Raw genomic sequence first — 23,628 nt, forward strand, 5'->3', positions numbered from 1 at the left:
TGGCCTCAAGTTGCACTAGGAAAGGTTTAGATTGGATATTAGGAAAAAATTATTCACAGAAAGGGTTGTCAGGCATTGGAACAGGCTGCCCAGGGAAGTGGTAGAGTCACCATCTCTGGAGGCGTTTAAAAGATGTTTAGATGAGGTTCTTAGGGACATGGTTAATGCTAAAGTTAGGTGATTATTTGACTTGGTGATCCTGAGAGTCTCTTCCAACCAAAATGATTCTATGATTCTATATTTTTGCATATTTACAAGTTGTATTTGTAATCTTGAGAGTATATAGTCAAACTGAAATTTGGGCAATATCCCTAGCAATTAAAAAAAACACAGTTTCAGAAGAGGGATGAACTCTCTCTGAATTCATTTAAAATTCTGCAAATGAGTTTTGACAGGGCAAAAAGAAGGAAACATTTGGTGAGGTCAGACTTTTTTTCAACAAAGATAAACATTTGCAATTTTATTCAAGTTGACATTGTAATTTCAAATTCGATCTATTATATAGAGGGGATAAATAACCCTAAATGAAATTTTAAAAATGAAACTCCAAAATGAGACTTTTAATTCTAGCCTGCCCTGAAACAGTTCTCTCATTTTCATTTTCTTTAGTTTAGGCAATGAAAAAAAAAACTAAAACAAAAACAAACACCTCCCCCCACAACCCCCCCCCCCCAAAAAGAAAAAAAAAGAAAAAGAAAAAAAAAAGAAAAAAGAAAAAAGAAAAAAAATAAACCAACCAACTAAAACAAATAAACAAACAAAAAGTAAAAATCCAAAATTATTTTTACAACTCTCATTAAAACACCAAAAGTTCTTATTGAAAAAAATCTTTCCACCAAAGAGAAGAATGAAGTTATTGGGCTTCAGAAATATATAAAACACCATTATAATGTTAAAGAGCAATCATACAGTACACAATGCTTGAAACTGAAGCACTTCTTTTTGTTTGTGTTTTTGATGGCTTTGAAAGCATTTTTGAGACGACAAAATAAGAAGAAAATCTTATTTCCAGACTCTGAATTTCAAGTCAAGTCAGAGGCAGAATCTACAGTAAAAGAAACAGATTTTTTAACAAATATTTATTTTCATTTGTAGCAGAAAAATGTTATTCATTAAGTGCTTATAGATGAAAGCTTGCTTAGTGTATATATTTATCTTCCCATGACATGTAGTTCTGCAAAATATTTTAGTTTACAGTAAATGCACAACAGCAACAACTTTTGTTACTTTACACACAATGTACATGAAAATGCCACATGATTTACAAGACTTGCTTCCACTCTCACTCCTCAGCTTCACACTGGTGTTGGTTTAGTCATGTGATTCCTCTTGATACTGGCTGAATTCCCAGCTTAAGTGAAAGGAGAATCAAACATGCAGGGTTTTTTTTGTGGTTGTTTGGGACAATGAATAACCATGAGCTCCCCTCGTTCTAGCAGCTTTATTTCATTCTGATGCATATGTTGGTGGGCTCTCTGTCCATTACCAAATGCATTCAAGCTCCTGCTAAGCAAAACACTGTAAATCTGTAGATGAAAGTGCTCAGCAAATTTCATTTCTTTTGTTCCCACAGCTCTGTGCCCTTAACAACAGCTCTACATGCTCTACAGAGACAGCACCAAGTGACAATGTACATCAGGAAGGCACAATGACTCTTGAGACTCTAATTGTTTATAAACCATCCTCTGGCAGCTACAAGCTGTGAGACAATGTGTTGTGTGCACTTTGTCATGGTCAGTCAGATCTGCCAAAAGATAGATACTAGAGCACGAGTGTCCATTCTATCTCCCATGCCCCACAGGGTGTCTTCAAGACAAGGGATGGCTGCGATCCTACCACTGAGCCTGAACAAGTGAGGAATATTGCTGTATGCCTATCCAACTCACATGCATCACCACAAAGACCAGCTACAGCTATAATGTAGCCCTTTATCTTGCCTTGAGAAAGTCTGAAAATGCTGCAGTCCAGATAGCATGTAAAATGTAACAGAGATCCTTGCATATAGAGTTTTTAAGGATGCAAAAGAACCCTCCTTTTTGCTCCCTGTCTCTTCTTTGACTGTCTCTCCCTCTCGGTCCAGGTTCAGAATCACATCACACAGTAAACAGGTATTATGGAGATAAGCAAATATTTTACCTCTCTCTAAGGACTCACACTTCTGTGTGCTGTGACCTAGAGGAGGTAAAGCTGCCTTTCTGACTTCGGTTAAACTGACAGAAGCTGGCAGCCCGGATCCTTTCGCCTTTAGTCCCACTTTTGTGTTTCCCCTTGTCACGTGCGATAAAGCTTTCAATCAGCTTCAGTTTTTCATGCTCTTCCTTTAGGAAGAAGTCAACAAGTACACTCTTCTCCTTTTTGATCTGTTCACTGATGTCCTTGGGGATGTCAGGAATCATCCAGTCAACCAGAACACTGAGGAACATCACCAAGTTCTGCAAACACAGCAACAGACAGGAAACAAGTACAAAAAATCCAAAACACTTACACTAGAGCAAAACTAAACTTTTGTTATAGCTATGAGGCAGGTATCAAACACATTCTGCTGACAGCATGTAGTATTAAGCAGCTGAGTAAGGTCTTAGTTCAAGAGCGAGCTCACACTTGTACACAGCTCAGCCTCAGTGGAGCAGCTGAATTAAACATGCTTCAATTAGGTTTGAAATGGGAAAGGACTTGGATTCATCAAATGATTCACAGTCTAAGTAGCTAAAACAACCTTATTCTTTACAGGCGTCTAAAGGTTCTCAGTTTTCAACATAAAATTCATTAAGATTGAATCCAGAATTTGTTACTATAAGTGCAATGTCAGTGAAAACATCCTCCAACACAGTCATACTCATGTGTTTCCAATGTGGCCTGAGTAGACAGCAGACAACTTTCATGGTCAGCCTGTCCTGAAATCCTTCAGTCTGCTGACAAGCAGGATTTTTTACACTACTGCAGCATGCAAGCCACAGCCCTGAACCTCAGGTGTCAAGGTCATTACAGGTGATACTCATAACACAGAGGCAGGAAGCAGATTGGGCAAAAAGTTTTACTTGTTTGTGAAATTAATAGATAATTTATGCTTTGGAGTTTATATTATCATGATAATGCTCTGAAAAGTGTTGTGTTGTGCAATGCCTCCAAATGTGTGAGCACATTTACTGAGAAGACCACTAGCATGAAGCCTCTGTTCCATCTGACACAATGGAGCTAATTATCCAGGGAATGTACTCTGGCAGAACAATGTGCAGGCTAGTTGAAGCTCAGCATAACTAGTTGATTTCAAATGTTTTGCAGACAGTGGTGGAAAATTACTGAAGACAGAGTGAAGAAGCAGAAGAGGGCAATATAAACCACACAAGACTCACAGTCATACTTAGGAATATTTGGCAGGTGAGGAGAAAAGACAGGTAGGTTTCAATACAATGATTGGGCCTGATTTGACTGTGGAGGGATTCCAGATTATGGAGGAAGGCAGAAGGCCTCTGCCATTCAGAAGGCAAGCCGTAATAGCAAATCACTTGCCAACAAAATCTTGACATGGGGGAGAATTTACTCCATTAACTTGTAGAAAGTAGCAGAAGACCTTGAAGGATTTATTACTTCTGTTTATTTCTTGTTTTGGGTAAAGAACAGGATTTAACAAGCCTAAATAATATTTATATGCTTTTTACAAGTGGTGTCTCTCAGAGTATAAAAGCTGACAAAGTCAACTTAACTGAAACGTTCAAGATCCTGGGGTATTTGGGAGATCACTGCTACTGTCAGGGGCTAATGCAGGCTGTGAGGCTTCCTTTCCATGAAGGGAAAGGTCTGCTGAGGAAGTGCTCCAAAAGGAGAATGTGCTGCAGCCCATTGGCATCTCACAGGTTGGGTGCAAGTATATCAGGCTGGGTATTTGCAAACAGAAAACCTCTATTTGACATGAATTTCTTTGGCACATGCATTTCCATCCATTTATCATGTTATTTCTGTGACTGAAACTGCAGTAACTCAACAGACTTACCTGAAATAGAATAACAAAAGCCAAGCGAGCAGATAAGACTGACCAGTACTGTTTAGAAAACTCGTACTGATTTGGGGACCAAGGCGGTTCTCTGTAGTCTTTGAACCTGTCGATAGAGACAGCTCAATTGTTACACAGTTCCATCAGTCCCCTCCTGCACAAATTACTTTAGTTAACGTGATTTTCGAGTCATAAAACCTAAAGAATCAAGTCCTCCAGATGTTCCTACTTCAACCCTTGTTATGAAATACAACTCCAGAATTAGAATTGAACTATGTCCACTGACTTTAGCAAGCTTAGAAGGATTTTCACAGTTGTAACCAAAATCAGAACATTGTTCTAATGCTGGAAATTTCCAGTTTTTCCTGGATTTGCAATTGTCCTATTTTTTTGTCTTCTTTTTAAATTATAAATTGATATAAGGAAATAACGACACAAGTCTTCATTCATCTCACTTAAATCTTGATTAATTTAGGTAATACTTCAGGCCATATAAAATCTGATGCTTTGATTGTTCCTGTCTTTCCATTAACGACAGGGGGAGCCATGGGAAAGGCACTCCCTAAATTAACTGTGTAGCCTTAGACAGGACAAAACAGAGCTACAGTGGTTTGGCTTGAAGTCTGATGTTTTTAGTATTATCATAAATCATTTGGAAGTAAACAACAGGCTAATAAAAGTCACAGATGCTCCTAAATTAGAAAGTTGTGGAAATAGCAGGAAACACAGAAAGCAATAAGAAATATGGACAGGAAACACAATAAGAATTATCTGGGGAAATGAAAAGCAATTAAAAATAAAACAATTGAAGGACCTTTAAAAGCGTAGAGTTTGAAAGAAAGTGCAATGAAAATAGCCCAGATTTTACAGTGGCCAGCAAGTCAGCACAAGTTTGAAATATGGCAGCAGACACTATGACTTGTGGATGTATAAACAAAAGGCATGATGGTGCTGGGGGGTATTAGTCTTTCTCTGAACAGCTCAGGTAAAGCCACACCTGTAATGCTGCTGCATTCAGCCATTCAGTTGTAGGGATTTCAGAGGAGGGGAAAAACCAAAACAAAACAGAAAAACCACCATAACAAAGAAAGGATAACAACAAATTGAAGGCAGTTTTAGCAAAATAATGCAGGCGCTGAGGAGACTGACTCACCAGAAGGGATTAAAGAAGAGCACATGTATTGCTCCACTTTGGTAAGTAACAGCCACAGTTGGACATGATAACCATGCACAAATTGTGCCCTTAGGACTGAAAGGGATAATTTAGTGCTGTTCACAGTGTTTGACTAGGAGTAATGGGATGGAATTAAGAAAGGGAAAATCTGTTTTGAATACCACAAAACCCTTCCTGACAGCAAGATTCATTAAACTGTGGAAAAGCCTCCATTGGAGATAATGGCAAAGGTTCATAAAATCTGTCAGCTTCAGTTTGCAGGTGCGTTTACCAAAATTATCTTCAGGTTCTATCCACATGGTTTTGCATGTTAAATTACACATTTACAATCCCACACAACCCTACATCCCACCCCTTCCCCTCTTCCTCCCCTCCCCAAAGCTCAGTCTGAAATGCTAGATGTAATTTTGTGCTGCAACCTACTGAAGTCAAAGGACACAAGGTACAACTCAGGATGGGGAGAGGGAGGAGAGAGAGGAGGGGGAAACAACTTTAAATTGGGGTCTATATTAATTTATGGAAGCTGGGCTGTGTTAGACCCTGGATTATTTGTTTTGTGCAGCGGTGTGTGCAGAGTAACAGAGCTCTTTGTCCTGTCTTACATGGGACTCCTCTTTGATCCTATACTGTGCTTGCACTGTGAGTTTCCCTCTCTGGTACCTTCTGTACAATGTGGACTCTCACACGTTGCTCAAGTCTGTGTACACGGGCTTCAATAAGGCCCAGAGTCAGTTCCCTTGAATTTAATCTGCTTGAACATCAAAGCAAAGGAAAACCACTGTATTAGTTGTGGATTTTGCCTGGCACTACAAATCAGTTTCAGTCTTGATATGGAGCCCATGTTCACCTGCAAGGGTTACCAGATGTGGTAGGGTTTCTATTTATTGTACTCTGAGCTTCACAAGTTGTCAGTGTTGCAGGAGATCAGACCCCATGGAAATTTTACCTGGCTCAGCTGGAAATCACACTGCTTATGATGTCTGAATCTACATTCAACAGAGCACTAGCAAATGATTTATGGTGAAGGGAGGTATTGTCTGAGTTACAGACAAGGTAGCTGGGTTTCCTCCCCACCTCCCTTTCTAATTATTCTATGGCATATGGGACATCAAAGTGCAATAACCCGGTCATTTTCTAACAACTATATTTTACAGGTAGTTTCTTTTTTAAAAAGACCATGTTTTCCCTGGCATCTTCAATTCTTCATTCTTAAAATACTTTATTAAGCAGATATGCTAGGAACAGCAAGCGACTTGTAGTGCAAAGACTATTGCGTTTCAAAAGCATTAAATAACTCTAATTCCACTGAAAAAGGACAAGACTATGATGAAGTAGCCAATATGGTTTAAGAATAGTGTACATGAAAGTTCTGAAGGAAAAAAGAAAAATGTACGCTGGAAGTAGAGAAATGTTGGGGAAATGAGGATGGATGGAGAGGACTAGGCAAGACTTAGACAAAACTGAACTGAAGGCCGATTTAAAAGAAATATGCTAATATATTTCTTGAGTATATTGCATGCAGAAAAAGAAATACTGGCAGAAAAAATAAAAATGTAACTGTAAATGGAACTATGAATCAATCTAAATAAACAGATCTGTTTAATTTTCATTTTCAGCTGGTCTTTGAAAAGAAATTGAAGGAAACATGACTGAATCACAAGGAAGTATTGCTTCAACAATGCAGGAGTATATAGGAACTGTTCAGGGAAACACATTAGAATTCACCAGTTACCATTGGGGGTAGATGAGATGAATCCCAGGACATTAAGAAAATTAATTAATTCAAAGACACTTTATAAATTTGCTGAATATTGGACCAGATTCATGTTAAGAGAAAAGTCCTTTTAATGACTTTCTTCTTTCTTCTTTTCCATGTGATCTGCATGCTTTCATGTACTCCATTATCATGCCAGATTATAAAGATTAAAAGGGCTAAACCAATAAAAATGTCACTTAACATAGTAAAATTTGCTCTTATTTTGCCTTCAGCTACAAAAATATTTTGCTCTGAAAAAAAAAAATCATTACAACTAATGCTCTGCATCAGACTGGTGTTACAACAATGTTTATTTGAAAATAATGTTGAACAGTTCACAGAATTGTACAAAAAGCTGCTCAAAATATTCAAAGAATGTATTCTGGAGGTTCAGTGGGAGAGTTGTTTCTGGCTTGTTATGGTTATTTTTAAGATACCTTAATCTCTGGCAATGCCCATAAGGAGCAAAATGCAGGCTTATTGTAACCACATTTATCTCCAGAGGTCACAGAAATCTAAGAATAAGGGAGGTCAGCTTGTTCCCAACATATTTTCCAGAAACAGAAAAGCAGATTTTATTTCCAGCATAAGGGACAATGTTTGTTGTTTGTCCCTTGGGACATAAGCTAGATACCCCACATTTTATCACAGTGGTAGTTCTGTCCAAAACTGAGATTTTGATAAGATTCAAATGAGACGAGTGATAATGAGAAACAGTGAATAGGGATGATGGCATATTTTCCTAATTGTTTCCTGCTAATGAAATAGAAATGCTCTCATAGTTGCTTTTCATTCAGACTAGTACGTGATCAAACATTTAGTATATCCTTCTTGTTTGCAATCAATTTTTTTTATTCTCAGTGGCATAGATATTATGAGGCAGGGACCACTTTTATACCTAGTGTGGATTATTCCCTTATCCTTTTATTTTGCGGCTTTTCAGTCCATGTTAATCTGAGGACTGCATTTCATCACTGTTGTTAATGTACACGTTTCCAAATACCCAGGCAGACTTACACCATAAATAGAGGCCAGTGACTGACGCCAGGTAAATAGTAGAAAAATGAAAGCAGCAAAGTCACAGTGAAGTAGGAGATCCATATGGATCAAGATGCTCGTTGAATGAAAACACAGGCTAATTGAAGGATACAAATTAAAAAGTGCTGGAAACTGAGAGTAGAAAAGCATTTTACAGACTTACAAGTCTATCAGAAAGTATAGAGGTGCTGCATACTCTCACATGTAACATTATACTGAAAAATATCTCCTAGCAGCAAATAGGGAATAGCAGAGCTCACGTGGAACAACATTTGGAGAAAAGCGACAGGCCCCAGGTTTAAAGTTCTTTACCCTGTCTGCCAGAAGCAAAGCAGCAGGTACAGCACAGCATGCAGCTTTTAGCACTGGAAAGCTATTTTTTTTCCTTTCTGTCTGCCCTCAGGTCCCACCTGACCGCCTCCTCAGAGGCAGCACAGATGTCCTTGACAAAGTTCCTGGCATTGGGAGGTGGCTGTGCTGACTGAATTAAATGCTCACTCTTCACCTGTTTAAAATCTGGGAGCCTCACCTATGCACTCATATAACCTCCTCCCCTATTGTCAAGGAAGTAAGGGTGGTATGTCCCAAGGGCAATCCCAAGAGCAGTGCCTGAGATAGAGGGACAGATTTACCTCTGCATTTAATCTGCTTCCAGTGATGGAACCAAGACATGCAATTTTTATGGCTTATAGTTGAGTGAGATAAATATCTTGTTTAAAATTAGTGTGAGCCTAAGTATGATTAAACGTTGCTTGCACAGGAGCAGGAGATAAACACACACAGACTACACTGAATAATGCCAATTTTAAGACTTCTTTCTTGGAAATGATTACATTATGATATTTAATGTTTTTCTTAAAAGGGGTATGGATTTGTAGGTCTCATTAAAGATCTTCCATTTACACCTTCTCAAGCTATTTCAACTTCTTATTCCCTAATAAAATCAGAAAGAAAAAACAAAACAAAACAAAAACAAAACACGAAACAAAAAAACAAACATGATTTTGGGAGATTGGTCCATAGCCTACATTTTAAAATGTGCAGTCTTTTAGAAGCTAGGGGAAGTTTTTGGCTACTTCAGGACCACAGCCAGAATATGATCCCTTAAATAATCAGTGAAAAGAAGGGAACTGTTCTGAAAGCCAATTTGGAGCACCTAAGTTAGAAACATAATTACAAAGTGAATTTCCTTTTAAGTAGCTGCGTGTTTCTAGATACATTTAATTTTAGAAGGGAATTAATTGAATTTTGTGGTTTTGATTTTTTTAAAAATCAAATTGTTTATTTATTTGCAATATTTTCCCTCCCTAACATGAAGAGAAAGGTTTTGGTAGGACAAAAAATCATGTCCTAACTATCTTAGTTATAATGTTTCCATGTCACACTGTGAGCTGCTTTTACAAGTTTATAGAAGACTCCAACAGTCATAACTTACAGTAACCCTTTAAGAATTTTCAGCTGCTCTAGCTATCTCTATTTTCTCTGTCAGTATAATTTCTTTAAGAAACTCTGAATGTCAGACATGTAAAAACATAGGGATTGCTGGAACTAATAATGAAGAAATTTATTTGTGTATTGAATACCTATTTGTCAAGGACAATTAATTCAACTGAATGGGAGGAAATAAAAAAGAATTCTGAAGCACTAATTGGAAAACACTATTTGATAGCTACCATAACTAGCAGTGTTTTCTGCCAGTATTTCAGTATTAAATAAAAGAGGCCAATCTGATGATATGTGAAAATCACCTATAAGATTTGCCTTACTCTGTTCTGCTTGGTAACTGATTTTCTGCCTTTGCTTTGACACTGATACTGATAGAATTTGGCTATAGATTTCAATAAACCCATTTTTGGCACCTTAGCCAAAATTTTATCTTGGAGTAAAACTGCACAAAGAAAGCAGGAGACCAAAGATGTGAGTTAGAGACAGGAGACTGGGAAAGACAAAGGTGAAACCAGGGCAGGTTCAGATAGCAGTTATTCAAAGTATCAGCTTCAAAACCTTTAGCACCCATCAGAAAAAGACAGCAGACGTACACAAATATATCATGCAACAAAACAAGGGAGGCCAATTAGAGACCTGTGTATAGTAAAATATAAATGAAGAATCTCCTTCCAAAGAAAATGGATGAACAAGATTTGTGATGATTTCTTGCCATTGTAGAGGCTAAGTACAGTGTGATTTCAAGTGAGTCCAAAAGGAAGGTGAGACAGGCTGTCAAATATAACATTGATCAGAGGGACTCAGTTTTGAACAGCCTTGGGTTGTACTGCCTTAAAACAGCTCCTTGAATTTCTGCATGTTTTTATAAAAGGTAGAGGTTAATTTGAGAGCCCTGGAGCCATGTTAGTGATTTCTCATGCAGACTGGAACTAACCTATCAGTATCTGCACTGTCGGAGAAGTGGACTAGACATTTCTGACATATTTTAAAGGAAGCTGAGCCTCGTTTCCCCAGTCTGAAAAGATTAAGCTGAAATTCACATACAGATGGGGAACAACATAGGTTTTGAAGATGGGCAGAATATACTGAAAACTAAAATCTCATTAAGTAAACATAGAACTTAATAAAGACAAATAAAGCCTGATTCTATGTAGTGAGGTTCATTTTAAAAACATATTGTTTTTAATGAAAGTTATGCCTTTAATACAGAAGGAATTTTTTTTTTATTTTAGTAAATCTGCCTAAATTGTTTATTTTGCCTCTTAATGCATCAGAAAAACACTTCTAAGAGTCTTCTAACATAGTGAGAATACTGTTAAATGCTCTACTCTTAAAACCACCTTCCTAAAGACACAAATATTATCAGCTCCCACTTGGAAAAAATTTGTCTCACAGGAGACCCCCAAAAATTACTTTGACTATGCAAACTGTCATTAGAAGTACTTTACCTGCAGAATAAAATGTCTTGTGCGAACAGGGAGTTTTCTGGCTGTGTTCCAGCCTTGAGATGACTGACATTGAAATATGAGAGCGTGTGATTGATGAAGCCATGCATGGTTCCATTTTGACTGTATGCATATTGATACATAAGGCGTGGAATGAAATCAGATGTGACAGCAATTACAAATGCCTGAGAGACAAATGAAACGATCATACAATCAAAAAACAACCCAAAACCAAACCAAAATTAAACCAAACCAAACCAAAGAAACAACAACAACCAGAGTCATGAATGTATGTGTTTCAGATTAAGTTAATTCAGGTGATAATTTTCACTTTCAAGTAAGTTTAGAGTGGTGATGAAGTGAGAGTTAAATGGCTGTTGCTGGTACAAAATGTACACTTATATAAATGCACAGTAACCTGCTCTGTCTCTCCAGGGGAAGGTTGTCATTAGGGAAGTGGAATATTTCTTAAAGCAAAGAGTAGAAAAGAAAGTAATGTACCATACCTTTCCCCAACTCTTTTCATCCCTGGAGCCACTAGGACATTTATCACTAGTTTTAAAAGAACTACAAAAAGACGTAATAGCTAGCTGGTATAATTGGAAGCATAAATTGGTGTAGTTACATAGTATTATCTGAGATAAACCAGTTGAGCATAAAGTAGTTGTCCTCTATTTCCCCCTTTGCATTAGGATTTACTCATCTGACATTGGTGGATCTCATGCTGGAATAAAACTCCTGGAATTGCTAAATGAATCAGACACAGAATTATCTATGTAATACTGGTAGGAATTCATTAGACTAATTTAGAACTACATTTTGCTAAATAGTTCTTCTGCATCAATGTTATTCAGATGGTGAAGCAGAACTGGGCATTTAGTTTTTTAAAAAAATTGAGTATGCACATATTTACATTTCTGTCAATAAAAACTAGCTTACTGATTTTTGATGGAATCCACAAGAAATAAAAATGTTCAGCATTTGTTTGATGTAGAAAATAATAACAGACCATAAGCCTGCAAACTGTATTCAGACAAAACTGAAAGGCTGCAGAGTTTTGCTCATCTACCACAGATCAGTGTTCAGAAAGCCTGAAATCTATACCTGACAACAAAATTATGAGTATGTGCAAGGCTGCACAGATTTCCTGCCTTAAATCCTGGAAACTGCTGAGCCAAAAGTGAACAATGCTCCACCCAAGTCAAACAAAACTGCTTCTTCGGAGGCATTATAGTTCTCCCAGTTGTAATGATAGCTTACACACTGCTACAGAGTGCTGTTGTGCTGGAAGCTATTGTACTAGATAAATTACACAACACTTCTCCACAAGTTTCCCCTTCAGTACTGACAATCAACTGCCTTTCTAAAGAGCTTTGATATCTGTGAGTCAAAACCCCACTAGATAATATTATGATTAAACTCCTAGGGCATGAGTCTTTTTTATCTTAAAGTATGTACAATAAAATTTTACTTTAGAAATACATGTAGAACAATAAACATATTTGTATACCAGACACACATTATGTTAATGTCATCATTCTTTTTCTATTAAATAATATATTTTTCCATTAAGATTTTGTAGCTTGTGGAGTATGTAAGCCAACTCAAAAAAAACCCTACTCTTACAGAAAGACTCACTCTGGGTGGGGGGGAAGATGTTTAGGGATATAATGATATGTGTATATGCTAAAACAAATGTTACTGTTTTTTCATTTAGCTAAGGACTTTCTGCTCCTAGAATCTAGGATGTTATGTTACATCCTTTTTATTCATATCAACAGTTATACTAGCAAAGTAACAGAAAAAAGCATGAGTATGAATGAGAATTAATCAATGAATCAATTATCTGGAGTGTTGCCTGCTTACATTCCCTTCATTAGTTGTTCTTATATGAATTAGTCTTCCTGTCCTACATAACGCAAGGATAAGGGAGAATGAGATGAGTGAATGGTCATCTCTGTTGTAATTAAACCATGTTTTACACTTCCACAAGAATGAACTAGATAATTTAGATTTTATTTTATTATATTTCATAACAAATGGAAAAATCAGACATCACTTTTAAATTATGGTAGAGGGACAATATAATCTCCCAAGATCATGGTTAGAAACTGGTGTAGCCAAATACTTACATTAATGATAACGGAAAGCTTTCCAATACCACTCAAAATGTTATACCAAATTCCTGTAAGTTAAAAAAAAAAATTATTTATGGATATACTATGATTGTTCTTCTTCCATATTGAACTGTTAGTGTTATCTTTACTGTAATGTTTTTTCATTACTTACCTATATCTTTTTCTCTTACTGTGTCTGGCCTCCTTAGTTCAGTAACAAACTTTTTGGCATCAAGCCGGACTTCTATGATGTTGTTCAGAAGGGCAAAGAGAGGTGCCAGAGGGAAGGAGGCAACAAAGAGTGTGACAAAACCAAACTGGATAACTGGAAGAGAAATACGCAATGTTTTGTGGTATCTTCTGAAAGTAACCAGTAAATGAAGCTGACAGCAAATAGTTGATGAGCTTTGTTGGTTACAAAACCCATAAAACTCCACAATTTAGTCCAAATGATAAATATCACAAAGTAAGGTTATGAAAGAGAGAAAGGTTTGGCACTATGTTTAATGAATGTTTCTAATAACGCTTCCAGTCTCCAGCACAACAGCACAAGCCATAGTAAACAATAAATTCAATAAAGGACAAGAGTTTTGGAGTGTATTCTTCTGCTTTTGTACATAATTAGCAGATTAAGACTGTGCTCTTCTTTTCTGCCCTTTTACCTCTAAGGAAAATGATACACAAGTAAGCAGGAGGAGAAATGCTACAAGTCGTCACTGTTTCTTCCCAGCTTCTTTTGAAAAACTTTGTGGCAATCTGTCAAGAGCACGAACAGAATAAGTATCTTTGTGGATCCATGAGCAACTCTTATGGTCTGTCATTTTCATCCCTCCTTACATCACTAATATCCTCCAAAGTAAAAAATCTTCCTCTTAAGCCCTAGCAAAGGAGAATTCTGCTGTCACTTTTTTTTTCTTTTTTTTTTTTTCTTTTTTTTTTTTCTTTTTTTTTTTTTCTTTCCACTGGGTTTGCAATTTGGGTAAAGTAGTTTGGGAGAAGAAAGTAACTGGTCCACTGGTCCTAAAGAACAAGCAGTATTGCAAAGCAGAGCAGACCTCCTGAGTTCTCCATATTTCTTCCACAGGGGTAAAAACTGACCAACTAACCAAAAAAAACCCTCTCACTTTGCAGTGTGTGGCACATTTTATATCATCCTGTGTGCAGTACTAGACTACTACACCCATAGTATGATGATATAAACAAAAAGAACACATCATTTCCTGAGTGAATTATGCCTGTTTTCCAGGGTATAGGATGACATGTCTCCATTCAAACAAAGTATCTTCTAAGCAGCTAAGGAACCAATGTCACCCTGCAAAGCACAATGCTGGAACATTTGTGTTTTTTTCTGACAACTCTCAGTGCTCTACAGAGGCTTTGAATAATGTAGTAGAAAACCATGCCCCTCCAAATCAGCTTCTTCAGTTTTTCAGTGGGCTGAGTACAGAGTATCCCTAAGTTCCCCTTCTTTCAGTGGCATTTTAGGGCACACACGAACTGCCTCATCTGGGTGAATCTCATTTGGGTATAGTGCTGAGGAATCAAATTGCCTAAAAGGCTGTATCTTCCATGGAAAGTAGGAGGCATCAGTGGTGAATGTTACTCATGAGACTAGATAATTTCCTCGTAAAAATGCTACATTATTTAAAAGTGATACTTCAGGGAAGTGAGAGGGGTTTATTACTCCAGAAAACTAATGAGTAGAAGAAAAAGAAAAACTGACAAGCATGTTGCCCAAATGCAAAGGCAGTAATCCCAACAGGATTAAACTAATAAATCTAACTGTGATTTGCACTTCAGAATTAAATAAATAGTATTATAGAAAAAAAGATTGGTGTGTATGAGGCATTATTTATTACGGATTCTTTTTCAGCAAATCCCTGTATAAGTTCTCTCTCCACTATGGGAGAAATCTATTGTACTTTTTGTGAAAATGAGGGTTTTACACAGCCCAACTCTTTACTTTAAAATCTTTTCCTTAGGCACTGTTTTCACAGCCTACGACTAACTGATAAAACAGCTTTCTCCAGGATTTTCTCTTGCATACATCTTTTCTTGTGTGCAGATTGCAACTTTTCTGACTGACATACCTGCTTTTCTCTTCTCAGTGACAATATATTTGCACAGTAAGCATTACTTCTTTATTATATACACGGCCTTTTGATTTTCCTTCTCATTGTTTTGCTTTCAAAGAGGATATCCAAACATACACTAAGATGGAGCTTTTTCAAGGCATACAAACATCCTATCCTTGAAATCATACTTTCCTGAATATTTAATGTTCAGAGTCAGGAAAAGGAATTAACAAGGAAATAAAAACAGATGTTAGAATAATGTCCCAAAAAACTGTGAAATTCTTAGAAATACACATAAAGCCAAAATATGCCTTATTTGGTTTTAAGTGAATTTAGTAGGAATAGAGCTGGAAAAAGAAAAAAAAAAAAATATATATATATATATATATATTTGTAATGTTTTAAGTATAAACCACACACATTTGCTTTGATGTTGTTTGCAGCTCCTTTTATTCATTGCTGAGGAAAATGCAGTTTAATGCTTTTTTCATGTTCATGAAAGAATTTTCCAGGTATTCAAATGGCTTTTGGGCAATTGTGTAAATATGTCTTTATATGAAGTGCCAGAAGTGTTTGTGTGGCCATCTTGAAATCTCTTCAATCTTCTAGTCTCCTTTTTATGAAAGTGTGAATGATGCAAAAAACAGGTAAAAAAAAAAAAAAGGGAAAATAAAATCAAAGACATCATAATTTAGATGGTCTTGTGCAATAAATTCACAAACAGTCATTCAAAACAAGTGGTCTGTGAACAGCCTGGGCAATTTCAAGGTACTTGTTTCGTTCGGCCAGTATTTGTAGAAAAAAATATGTTTAAAAAGCTCTATGGATTAAAAAGAGAAGAATCCCCGATGTATGTACAGTTTGGGTCCCAGAATCAATCTAGTCACAGCAACCTGGAGTTCTGCAGATGCCTCTCAAGTCACAGTGGAGACATTTACAGCACTTCCAGGGCATTCACAGAGACTCATCCATCAAGGACAGCTGATGCTGAGACATCTTATATTTGGCGGGAGGACTTGATGGCAACTCTGGAATACCCTTTTTACATTCATGCTTGTGCCACAAGGTCAGTGACAAAATACTCTATTTCTGATGAGAGAAAAACCCAAACCTCATAATGTTGGTGCCCAGGACAAGTCACCTTTGCTGTCTGACTTAAACAGGAAAGAAGCAAAGGACTTGGAGGCCGTCCATGAAATTCTCAACACCTGATGCCACATCTGCATCTCATTCAGGCTTAGGCTGTCTGAGCCCTGAGACAAAAACTATAATAGACATATAGCATGAAGTCTCTCAGTCCACAATGCTTCTCAGAAATCCACTTTTCACAGAAAATGTTCCTGTGTACCCAGGGCCTGAACAGAACCCAACTCAGGTTCTACCAGATTTGCACACTGTGTAGTGTGAGTAACCCTACTATCTTTTACGCCAAAGCCTAACCTAAGAGAAGGTAATTTTTTATGGTTCTGTTGCTTATTTTCCTTCTTCTGTATCAACAATATCTGCCATAGGATGATGTGTTACTGGAGGTAAACAATGGAAGCATCACTCCTGTGCTAAGAAGGTTTCCAAGTCCTAAAATGAAACTTTTTAAAATATAGCCAAGCCTGTCTGAGAAACTAAGGAAAAGTTTACTATTTTTTGGTAATAAATCTATGCAACAAGTCTACACACAACAGGCTATGTCAGCATTTTCAAATCCATCTTCATTATAGAGATTATAGAGAAATGTAGGTTTCTCTTCAATGATTCCTCTATTTTTTTTTTCTCTTTTACTGCCTCACAAAACTCCTTTTTGATGTTTTTCCTGCTTTAGGCAAAGTTCTTCCAAAAATCTAAGATTAATCCTTACAGTAGTCGGTAGCTATGGACATTGGATCTGATCATTTTCCATCTTAAAATTCAAAAGGGAGTTTTGCCATTTATTTTTAACAGAAGTTGAATGATGAAACCCTTTATTATTATTTCTCTTTTAGAAAAAATGTTTTCAATTAGTTGCCACATGAACCTTGGACTCTTAAAGGGGCTAGATTGGAGAAGGGAAGACAAATGAAATAAGAATCTGAAAGTAATTGCTGATGTCAGTTTCTTCTTAAGAAAATAGTAGTGGTGCAAATTTCATACATTCTCATGCATCATTTAGCTGGCTTTGGAGCCAATTTCATAAAGTTTGTTTCATTAGCAATATTTATTGTTACTCTAAACATCAACTTCTTGCCAACTCCTATCACTGCAGGCTAGTTACACATGTTGCAAACTTGCAACCAGCTATATGAGGAAATTTTTATACATGCTGCCTACTTTGGGAACGCATGTGGTCTCATATATTGAGCTGGGTCAAAAGTCATTGCGCAGTTTTGGAAACAGGAAGAACTAATGACAAATTTGACACATATTAAAAATGACAATTTATGTTTCAGGATTCCTTGAGCAGAATTTTCTGATCACTAAGGAACATTAAGAGTGTGTCTGCTGAAGAGTGTCTTCTAAAAAATACAGATATATATCGGTTAATGATATCAAAACAAACAGCCATCAGATATTTCACTGGTGCAAATCAAAACTATGTGCATACATGCTATTGACTGACAAGGCCTATTCAAAAAGGAAGTTCAGCACAGTCTGCTGACAGAAATCAGATTCAGAGTTCAGCTTGCTGAAGAAATGACCCACAAAAGCTTTCCCCAAAGGAAAACTTACAGTTTATTTGCCGTGGTAAAGTGTTGGCCTCTTCCTCCCACACTGCTGGTATCTGTAAAATGCCACTGAAGTCAATGGAAGTCTGCCTGACTTGTAGACTTTTTCTTTCTTTTTTTTTTTTTTTTTTTTTCTTCCCCAAAGATTTATATATGACTTTTAACTTTAAACTAATAGAATCAGAGAGTAGTTTGAATTGGGACTTCTAAAGGTCGTCTAGTCCAACCACCCCTTGCAATAAGCTGTCTTGAATCACCTCCCTGTCCTCCATGTAACTTAGCAGAACTTCTAGGAGGATCTGTTCCATGATCCTCCCAGACACAGAGGTGAGGCTAACAGGTCAGTAGTTCCTAGGGTCCTCCTTTCTACCCTTTTTAAGAAATGGGTGTGATGTTTCCCTTTTTCCAGTCACTAGGGACTTCACCTGACTGCCATGACTTTTCAGATATAATGGAGCACCTTGGTAACTACATCAGCCACTTTCCTCAGGGCTCTGGGATGCATCTCATCAGGTTCTATAGACTTATGTAGGTTTAGGTTCCTCAGGTGGTCATGAACCTGATCTTCTCTTAGAGTGGGAGGGACTTTGCTCCCACAGACCCCATCCTGTGGTCCATCCAGTCAAAAGGTGTGGGAAAAGAGCTTGCCAGTAAAGACTGAGGCAAAAATGTTGTTCAGTACCTCAGCCTTCTCTTTGTCCATTGTTACCAGTTTGCCAGTCTTGCTCATCAGAAGGGGTACACTTCCTTTCACCTTCCCTTTCTGGCTGACATACCTGTAGAAGCCCTTCTTGTTATTCTTTGCATCCCTAGTCAAGTTCAGCTCCAGCTGTGCCTTGGCCTTCCTGACCCCATCTCTGCATGTGGGTTTCCCTCTTGCCTTTTTGTTTGACCAGAAGGTCTCAGCTCAGCCATGCCAGCCTCTTGCTTCCCTTTCCTGATTTCTTACACCTGGGGATCGAGAGCTCTTACACTCTATGGGAAGCATCCTTAAAGATCTGCCAGCTCTGTTCTGGTCCCTTGTCCCTGAGGGCCATTTCTCAGGGGCTCCTGTTGACTAAGTCCTTGAGAAGCTGGAAGCTGGTTTTCCTAAATTCAGGGTCCTGACTTTACCCTTTGCCTGACTCTCATCCCTCAGACTGCAAACTTCATCAATGCATGACCACTGCAGCCCAGGCTGCCTCCAATCTTGACATCACCAGTTATCTCACTTGCACTGGTGACCATCGGGTCCAGTATTGCATCCCCCCAGTAGGACTGTCTATTACCTGGCTTAGTATGTTATCCTCAATTTTTTCCAGGTGTCTCTTGGATTTCCTACAGCTCACTGTGTTAATTTTCAGCAGATGTTGGGGTGGTTGAAGTCCCTCAGCAGGACAAGAGCCTGCAAGTAAGAAGCCTCCTTTAGCTGGAGTAAGAAGGTTTCTTCAATAGGCTCCCCTTGCTTGAGTGACCTGTAGTAGACACCAACAGCAAGGTTCTCTTTGTTGTCTTGATTTCCAATTCTTACCCAAAAGCCTCAAACCTGCCCATGGCTATACTTCAGAGACAGCTATTCATGCTCTATTTTTTAATGTACAAGGCAAGGCCTCTGCCACTCCTCCCTCACCTTTCCCTTCTGAATCGCCTGTAGCCATCGATAGTTGCACTCCAGTCATGGGATTTGCCCCACCAAGTTTCAGTAACAGTAACTAGGTTGTAGCTTTCTAGCAGCACAGCGTCTTCCAGCTTCTCCTGTTTGTTGCTTATATTGTGTGCATTGGTGTAGAGGCACTTGAGCTGGGCTGTTGGATATGTCAGCTTCTCAGAGCAACCCTCCTAATCTCATTATTTCTACTAACTTACCTAGACTTAAAAAAGGTGAGGGATGGTGGCCAAGGGACGAAGCCTCTCCAAGGCTTCAGGCTTCTTAGTATAAGAAATCAGAACAAAAGGAAATCCCAGCAGCTTTGAAATGGACATTCCAAAACTAAAGTGAGATAGTTATAATCAAAAATGCCTTTATGTGTGGCATATCGTACTATAAAAGACACCCTGACACTGCTTCAAACACTGTCCTTCAGATAAGTGGTGCCTCACCGAGGATAATCTGCTTGATAAGGGAATGTAAAGATAATGTATGATTTGATGCTTGGGGAGTGGGCCAGACTCCAGGTTTCCTTCAGAATGGCCACATGTCAATCCTTTTGAAACAAATTAGTAGAAGAAACTCCATACAGGTACAAAAGGCAAGGACTACCTGTTATTAGGGTACAGTCTAGTGAATGTCAGACCTGTAGTCAAGAGTCTCACCTTGTCCAGGGACTTTCTGTGTAGTATTAAAGATGTCACCCATCCTTACAAACAGAAGCATTCTGGCAAGACAAATCTGAATATAGTGAATATTCACGCAGAGATACGTAATCTATTCATGCTTGTTTCTGCATGAAACCCCATCATGATCTGAATCAGAGAACTCAAATGCTACAGGAAGCCAAGTCTACAGTTTCTTGTTCAACGGCTTCATTCCTGTTTGAGCAGATAGCCACTGATACCAGCGGGACCTTCCCTGAGTAAATCAGTGTGAAAATTAAAAATAAGTTCTGAAACAGCAGTCAGATTTCTTTCTTCTCCTTAATATCATACCTCTTTTTACATCATAGTAATTCTGCTTTTTAAAGCAATTCAGGAAAAAAAAGAAAAAGCTTCCTCTGCATTTGCTGCATTGTTTCCCTTCCCTCCCCCTCTCAAAGTAAATTTACAAAAACAGGTAAATAAGCTGTGTAATTGCGTCTTGTCTCACAATTTCAGCTTGATGCCCTTCAACAACCATCCCAGTTTACAGGTTCAGTGCTGAGCTGCACAAAGTGCTTCCTGTCGGTCTGGGTGGTCTGAGTAACTCCACAGTGAATCTGACAGCTGAGTGCAGTGATATGGACCCAGGGCAATGAGCAGGCTGGGGAGATGCAGCTTGGGTTTCACTTGCTGACTTGAATACCACAGGGAGGACATAGCTCCCTGTGGCACACCACAAGGCTCAGTGAGCTATTCCCTTCACTTGAAAAGCTAATTCTCCTCTTGTAGACAGATGTTTAGATTAGTAATTCACCATTCATTTGCTAGGCATCTATCTAATTATCCCTGAATGTCTGCAGGATGAGGCACTAAACATATTTTATGATCTAGGCACAAGGGACTAATCTAAAATACAGGCTTAGTGTCCAGTGATTTATAACATCAGTAGCTTAGACCTTGTTGCCATAAGTTATTCCAACAAGGAAGACCTTTGCATCTAAGTGTTGTCCTTATCAGTGGATCAAGGGTGATCTCTTACACAGATGTCTCGAATCAGGGTGAAAACATCATCTCAGATGCAATTGAAGTTTGTCACAGGTAGCAGAGAGCAGAAAAAAGTTTCCTCCCACACCTTTTCATTAGTTCCAGATACAATTACGAGAAAGTACCATATATAATGTTTGGAAAGTGGGATATTCTAGTTCATAACACTCAAGGCTCCATTCTGCCTCTGTATCAACCAGCCACACTTTCTCGTTATCACACAGAGTACTCAGCAGTCTCTGGCCCTTCATAACTGGGAAGAACTCTGGCTTTTCCTTACCCTGTCCGTGGTTTTCACTGTAATTACCCATTCATGCTGAAACTGATTACATGTTCTAGCTCCCAGAATGAATAAAATCAATTACCACAGATGTGCAAGGACAAGGAATTAAATATTTATAAATAGTTGGTTTTATTCTGTCTGTTTATTACCAACAACTACAGATCCTTGTCCTCAGAGACAGCTAGCTAACCAGGAAATTTTGGATGTTAAAGTACAGACACTTCTGAGTAATGTTTCAGCATAAAAACACATGAAAATGCAAGAGGAAATGTCTGTATTTTTTTCACCATTGTTTAATGGTGAAAATGCCTAGAAAAAAATAAAACCTAAAGGACCCTTTTTCAAGATAGTATCATCATGTGCAGAGAGGATAAAGTAGTAGAGGCTGCAACACACAGTCACATCCTAAGGTGAGTTGAAACAATTTAGAAGAGGATCATGGCAGGTAAAGGCTTTCTTATATCAGGTTATGGCACTACAGAGGGCAAGGTTCAGATCCATAAACATATCCATAAAAGAGATCCCAAAATCTGCCATTATAGAAAATAATTCATATACACATGCATATTTTTGTATTTACATAAATCCATAATTTTATAAAATCCCCTGTATGCATTTATAAACATATTATAAATTATATATATAAATCAGTATAGCTATTTCTATATATAAGGATAAACCATACATGGTATTAACTTTTTTTTTTGTCATAAAATACATTCTCTTTCAGAAGTTTTGAGAATAGTGACTAGTTAAAACAGAAGTTGTCACATGCAAAGTTTAACAGATGTCTGGTTTTAGATAATATGCCCTTTGACAAGCTGTGGTTCTCTCCTAAATACTTTTATGACCTAAAGCTTGGGTTTTTCTAGATTATTTCTCTCCTTTCCCACACCCATACCAATCCCCCTTTCTCCTTCCCTGCCTCTCCAGGGTCTACTCATGAGGCAGCTACAGGGTTGAGCGGTAGACTGCAATTATTCATTTTCATCTGGTGTGAAAAGCCTGGCCTTTTACTTACTCCCTAGCATCCCTGTGTGCTGCTTCCTCTCAGGTTCATTTCCCTGAGGACAACTGAAGTTGGACTGTGTCCCAGGGCTGCAAGACTGAGTTATTTGGCGATTATTTGCACCTCTGTCCTCCTGGGTTCTGTTGAGTCATAGAGATACTATTTGGAATTTATAACAAACACACTTTAGAATGAGAAGAAGGCACGTATATATTTCACTTTGGAATTCTTTATCAGATGCTTCATATTTGTTCTCAGCTAGTTCATCTATAGCACACTCCTTTATCCGTGTTTGACCTGCTCCTGCTGTAGCAGTGGATGAGTGTTAGTGGATGTATGGAGATGAATGTGATCAAACAATCTCAGTGAAAGCTGAAAAGAGGAAACAGAGGATTTCTTAAAAAGCAGAATTATACCAAAAACGCCTAGTTGTTGGGCTTGGTCTCTGTATCTGTCTATAGAGGACAGATACTGTACTCAGAATTTCAAGCATAATTTCATAAGTATCAGAGCAACTTGGGACAACGGAGTTATATTTTCTCTTGAGCAAAGTGCAATCAAGATGTCAAAAGCATCAGACTTCCAAATTACAACTATTGAGGATGATGGCACAGTGCCAAACATGTTAAAATGAAAATAAATTATTAATGATACTTCATTTGAACAAGCTCAGTGTTTTAAAGAATCTTTCCTGACTTCCAGATAGCAGAAAGCATTTTAATGCTACATCTCTGATAACATATGGTGGGCACACTGACCTCAGATCCTAAATCAGAGAGTCGTTTAACAATAGGCAAAGGATGGATCAAGTCACTAAGATGTCAGCAATCCACACCTGCAGATAATAGAAAGTGCATATAGTTCCTCTCTGATAAACATTGCATCTTGAGAGGTGCATTTCTGTGTAGCAGCAGATCCAGGTCCTGGATCCCACCTAGTGGAAATCAAGAACTGCTGTCTTCCTGGCTTGGCAGTGTGGTCACCAAATATAAAACTGGTGCCATCTTGCCACTTCAAGAAATAATTTCTCCCAGCTCCACCTGGTTTTCCACCAAAATACTTATGTTCTCTAATGTGGAAAAACAAACTGTGGAGCAACCTCGAAAAGCTACGGATCTCTCCCATAGTTTAACAGCAATTTAAGTGAAAACCAGCAAATGCATACGAATATATAGATGATATACACATGGTGGGCACCAGCTTTATAAAATCAGGATACTATTGACTTTAATAGAGTTGCTCCTACTTTACATGGGTTTGAAAGGTGACCAAATGTCTGG

General features: G+C 38.0%; 1 protein-coding gene across 1 annotated transcript in view; it reads right to left on the bottom strand.

Moving 5' to 3' along the window:
• Positions 1-962: 962 nt before the first annotated feature.
• Positions 963-23,628, bottom strand: part of ANO2 (anoctamin 2) — a 180,169-nt gene continuing 157,503 nt past the window's right edge. Inside the window, exons 20-24 of the mRNA XM_082052949.1 lie at positions 13,140-13,292; positions 12,983-13,035; positions 10,854-11,035; positions 3,992-4,097; positions 963-2,432 (exon numbers count right to left, since the gene is read on the bottom strand). Of these exons, the coding sequence (XP_081909075.1) occupies positions 2,151-2,432; positions 3,992-4,097; positions 10,854-11,035; positions 12,983-13,035; positions 13,140-13,292 (776 nt within the window). The 3' untranslated portion in view covers positions 963-2,150. The remainder of the gene's footprint in view (positions 2,433-3,991; positions 4,098-10,853; positions 11,036-12,982; positions 13,036-13,139; positions 13,293-23,628) is intronic.

Source organism: Streptopelia decaocto (assembly GCF_964273445.1).
Source record: "Streptopelia decaocto genome assembly, chromosome: 1".
NCBI classification, from domain to species: Eukaryota; Metazoa; Chordata; class Aves; order Columbiformes; family Columbidae; genus Streptopelia; species Streptopelia decaocto.